Raw genomic sequence first — 4,940 nt, 5'->3', positions numbered from 1 at the left:
CCTGGCGCGTACGCGCCGATCTTCCGAAAAGTGCCATCCACGCGTACGCGTGATGTGCGCGGGCGCGCCGATTGTGCTGCGCCCAATGCCCAGCCATTTTCCCGAGAGTTATGCCAGAACTGTGCCGGTGTTGTGCCTGGGGCACGAGAACACCCGCGCGTACGCGTGGTTGACGCGTGCGCGTCAATGGGCAAGTTTGGAATCCACGCGTTAGCGTGCACGACGCTTGCGCGCCGATGAGTTTTTGAGGCCATCCACGCGTGCGCGTGGAGTGCGCGTACGCGTGGCCCTGTTTTCATCCCAAAGTTGATTTTTGAGTTTTAAAAGCCAAATCTCATACTTCTAAGCCTCCGATCTCACCATTCATGTCTTAAATCATCATAATATGCCTAGCTATTAGAAAGGGGCTAGTGACTGTGATAACTTGCGAGTGAAGCAAGGGAAAAATGTATGATCAATGAGGATCAAGATGACTATGTGAGATGCGGAGGATGGTGGTGGAAGTGTTTGTTATGCCATGGGCCGAAAGGCTATAATTGTTAATGAAATGGCTGGTTATGGATTTAACCATGAGCCGGAATAGCTGTGTATGCTATGAATATTGGCTGGTTCTGGATTGAACCGTGAGCCGGAATGGCTGGTATGGATGTTGATCCATGGATGAGAATTCATGCATGTTGATGCTGAATTATTGATAATTGTGAAATTGCACTTCCACTATCTGAGTACGAGTTTCCTTGGGTAGTAGCAGTGGCTAGCCACCACGTGCTCCAGGTTGAGACTCGAAGCTCTGTTAACCCTATGTTGTAAGTGTGGCCGGGCACTGTGAAAGGCCCGGATGAGCTCGAACCCCCATAAATATTCACCAGTGAGGGTGAAGGATATGGATCATGTTTATGATCACGTTTATAACGAGTATAACTCGAGTTTGGGGATGCACGACAGAGGGACAGTCCAATGGTTAGCGACCAGGACTTGTCGGGTTGGCTCTATAACCGACAAGATGATATCATCGGCCACTAGGGACAGGCATTCATCATATGCATACTATGTGAATTGTTTGAGATTGCCTATATGACTGCATATTACTTGCTAATTGTCTAAATGTCTTAACTGCTACTATTTGTATATTCTTGGTTTGATATATCTGTGTTTGCTATAATATACTCCTGCTGGTGGTTGGGAGGTTTGAAGGAATTGGAAAGGGAAGTATTAGTTAGACTGAAGAATCTTTAGTCAGATGCCCTTACATGGTTTAGCTTGTTTATAAGCTTTGATATTATCTGGAGGGAGTTATAGGATTGCCTTTGGCTTTCCTCTATTATTATATATTATATGTGGAAGCTGTTACCATGCTGGGGACCTCTGGTTCTCACCCATGCGGATTTTGTGGTTTTCAGATGCAGGACGTGAGGTGTCCCGCTGATGCATGCTGGAGACTTCTATATTGCGAAGATCCTTTGTTCTCGGGGCTATGTCTTAGTTTATATGTTTTGTTTAGATACTTTTATCTCCATTAAATAATACAAACTGTGATGACTCCTCTTATGGGAGATTTTGGAGAATAGGTTTTATGTATTTGTGTCCCTTTGGGTTTCCTTGGGGTTTTCCTTATTTTATCATATATATATTGCTATGCTCGGACCGGTTATCTTCGCAGCCGGATCTTGAGTCTTGATATTCCTGTTTTTGACACTCTTTTGTATATATACGATCTCGCGTTGGTTTATCCTTGTTCGTTACGTTATCGATCGGAGTGTTGCGCTTTTGAGTTGCGGTTTTTGTTTACCCCTTTTTCTACAAAGGCTCCTAGTTATAATCAATCATTCATACTACTATACGTACTAAATTTTTATTTTAGAGGTCGTAATACCTTGCCATCTCTGAATTATGACCTAAGCATAAGACTTTGTATGGTAGGGTGTTACACTAAATATTAACAACCAATATCGGTCGCTATTTTAAATTTAGTGACAAAGGTTTTAATGACCACCAAAATCGGTCATTATTCTAGTACTTTCTTGTAGTGTGATGATTACAAAACAATCCAAATTAGTTAAAATAAATACTAATTATTTTTAATATATTTACTATTAAAAATCATTAAATTTTGATTTTAGTTATAATTTTATAAAATATTTATAATAATAATTATTAAATATTTTAATTTTTGTTTAATTCTTTTAATAAAAAACTTCATATATTTTTATATATTAACCAATGCAGTGCACAAATTAAAAACATACACTAATGAACAACAATTTTTGAGTTTTTTTTCTCCTTTCTATTGATCCTATAATATCACAATCATTCAAGTTAATCCAATTCTTAAGATTTAATTTTTTTCTTTCTTTTGTTGATTTTATAATATCACAAGCATTCAATTCAATACGATTCTTTATATCCTTTTCTTCTTTTGTATTATTAGAATTGATTTTAAAATTTGACACTCATTCAAATCAATGAATTCTTCAAATTCTCTTCCCCTTTTGTATTATATTAACATCCATTCTATTAAATCACTATCATTGAATTTTTTTGTATGCCTAACACATGATCGCATACATAAAATAAGTTATTTCATGAAATGATTTAACAGTTTGTTTCTAACTTTCTATATCTTACCATAAGAGTAAAAAATAGTAATAATTAAATATAAATATAATCATTCTAGATATATATTAAAATCAGCAAACAAATTAAGCTATTAATATAAAATACTAATTAAAATATAAAATATACATTAATAACCGTCAATGATACCAAGACAGTATACAAAAAAAAAAGCCTTAGCTTCTTCTATATATACAAATTGATTGATTTCATAATCAAAATTAATCAACATAGTGCACATTAAAGATGAAGATCTCATCATTATCACTCTCTAAGGTTGTAATAATGCTCATACTTGTTTCTTTCAATCTCAATGTTAGTATGATTGATGGTCAAGTTGCTCCTCTACCTATTGCGGTTGAAGTGACCATAAACAACAAACTGATCGATTCGGATCTTAAATTTCACTGCAAGGATCAACACAGTGCCCAGGTTGATTTAGGGGACCAAACGGTTTCAACTGGTCGAAGTTGGAGTTTCAAATTCCTTGCAAGCCCTTTTTACGTGCCTTTGTACTCCTGTACCTTTTCTTGGCATGGGGCGCCAGATCGTCACTTTGATATTTATGAGGGTGAACGTGATGGTAAAGCATGCAACCAAGATTGTACTTGGGACATCTACGAGATCAATCCATGTAGGGTTTCGGGTACTGATCAACAATGTTTTCCTTGGAAGGAGGGGTGATAATAATTGGTGCATCAAGGAATAATTGGTGTAAATGTATGTCGGGGAAAAATAATGTATTTATCCATCTAGCGATAATAATTTATTTTTTAATATATATTGAATAATAAAAGTTATTATAGTTTTTTTTCATACAATGCAAACTAATACTCAACCATAATATTTTGATAATATTATAAAAAAATATTAATTAATTTAATAATTTTTATAATAGTATAAATCTATAAATTTAGAGCTTAAAAATTATGTCATAAAATATGAAATTTGAATAAGTAACAATATTGGTCATATTGTTTTGACTTTAAAAATGATTATGATATCAACAAATATATTTATCATAGGTAAATTTTAACAAAGACAAATTTCTATAAATATTGTGTGCTATCAATGAAAAATTATTCTACTTTAAAGACATACTATTTTTTTAATATCGTATTTTTCAATTCAACAGGAGGGTATGCTATTAGTCAATAAATTATTACATACACAACGTGAGATTCAAATCCTTAATACTTAATTAAATAGACGAGTGAAATAATTATTCAATTAATGGTCCAAATTATTTAAGATAAATACTAATTATTTTTAATATTTTTAAGTATAACTTTATAAAATATTTATAATGATAATTATTATATATATTTTTTATTTAATAAAAAAACTTCATATATTTTTATGTGTTTTTCTATGAAGTGCACAAAAGCATACACTAGTTAGCACTAATTTAATAAAATTTAATATAATTTTTAAGATTTTTTTCTTGATCCTCTCTTTTATTATCCTATAATATCACAATCATTCAATTTAATATAATTTTTAAGATTTTTTTGTGTGTTGATTTTATAGTATCACAAACATTCAATTTAATATAGTTCTTTCTATTCTTTTCCTCTGTTATACTATTAGAATTGATTCTATAATTTTACTGTAACACCCTAACTACCAAAGCTCACGCTTCCGGCTGCGCGACTCTGATAGCTCGGACATTACGACGACTCTTATACTATTTATTATTAAACTATGAGCCTGTTTAAATCTTTTTACCACAAATACCGTTCCCAAAAATACTTTCGTTCGATAACGTGTATCCAAAGAAACCATACAACTTACAAAAACTCATAAAGAGTACATCCATATATATACATACATATACAAATAATATTACAGACATTAACCAATACAATTCCTATCCCTCTTACAGAATATATCAAGATAAAGGCAAGGGTACAATAATATTCTAAAGCAATACAGAGCATCTCAATAACAATTAATTAAACTCTTCATAACTTCTGCGCCCAAATCCTGAAAGGGGAAAAATGTAGGGGGTGAGAACATCATCCTCGGAAGGGTTCTCAGTAGAGGGTTTTTGGGAATTACTGTAATAGGATACATGAAGATAAACCGTACCAGTGATTAATAACCATCTTATGCCTCTTTTCAAAAACAACAGTTTACAAATAAAGTAAAGTCAGAAATCTTTTCTGAAAGAGGAACCGTTCAATTTTCAAAACATCAAAAGCCTTTCAAAAAGGTTTATCTATACTGAACCAAAATAACCTTTCATATCTTATTCCAAACCAGAACCACAAAACCGAAATCAACCATCGATCCATCTCATTCAACCACGGCCCTAGGCCCAAACA

General features: G+C 33.4%; 1 protein-coding gene across 1 annotated transcript; it reads left to right on the top strand.

The window, feature by feature from the left end:
* The first annotated feature begins 2,859 nt into the window (after positions 1-2,859).
* Positions 2,860-3,297, top strand: LOC130981188 (S-protein homolog 5-like). The gene has a single exon (XM_057904805.1). It carries the CDS (start codon positions 2,860-2,862, stop codon positions 3,295-3,297), a length of 438 nt encoding a protein of 145 aa, XP_057760788.1.
* Positions 3,298-4,940: the final 1,643 nt, after the last annotated feature.

The sequence above is a fragment of the Arachis stenosperma genome, chromosome 5 (genome assembly GCF_014773155.1).
Source record: "Arachis stenosperma cultivar V10309 chromosome 5, arast.V10309.gnm1.PFL2, whole genome shotgun sequence".
Taxonomy (NCBI): Eukaryota; Viridiplantae; Streptophyta; class Magnoliopsida; order Fabales; family Fabaceae; genus Arachis; species Arachis stenosperma.
The sequence above is the reverse complement of the archived record's forward strand: the minus strand, read 5'-3'. Positions and strand labels throughout refer to the sequence as shown.

Bases quoted from the DNA above. Each gene is read 5' to 3' on its own strand.
- LOC130981188 (XM_057904805.1), top strand. From the start codon at position 2,860: ATGAAGATCTCATCATTATCACTCTCTAAGGTTGTAATAATGCTCATA.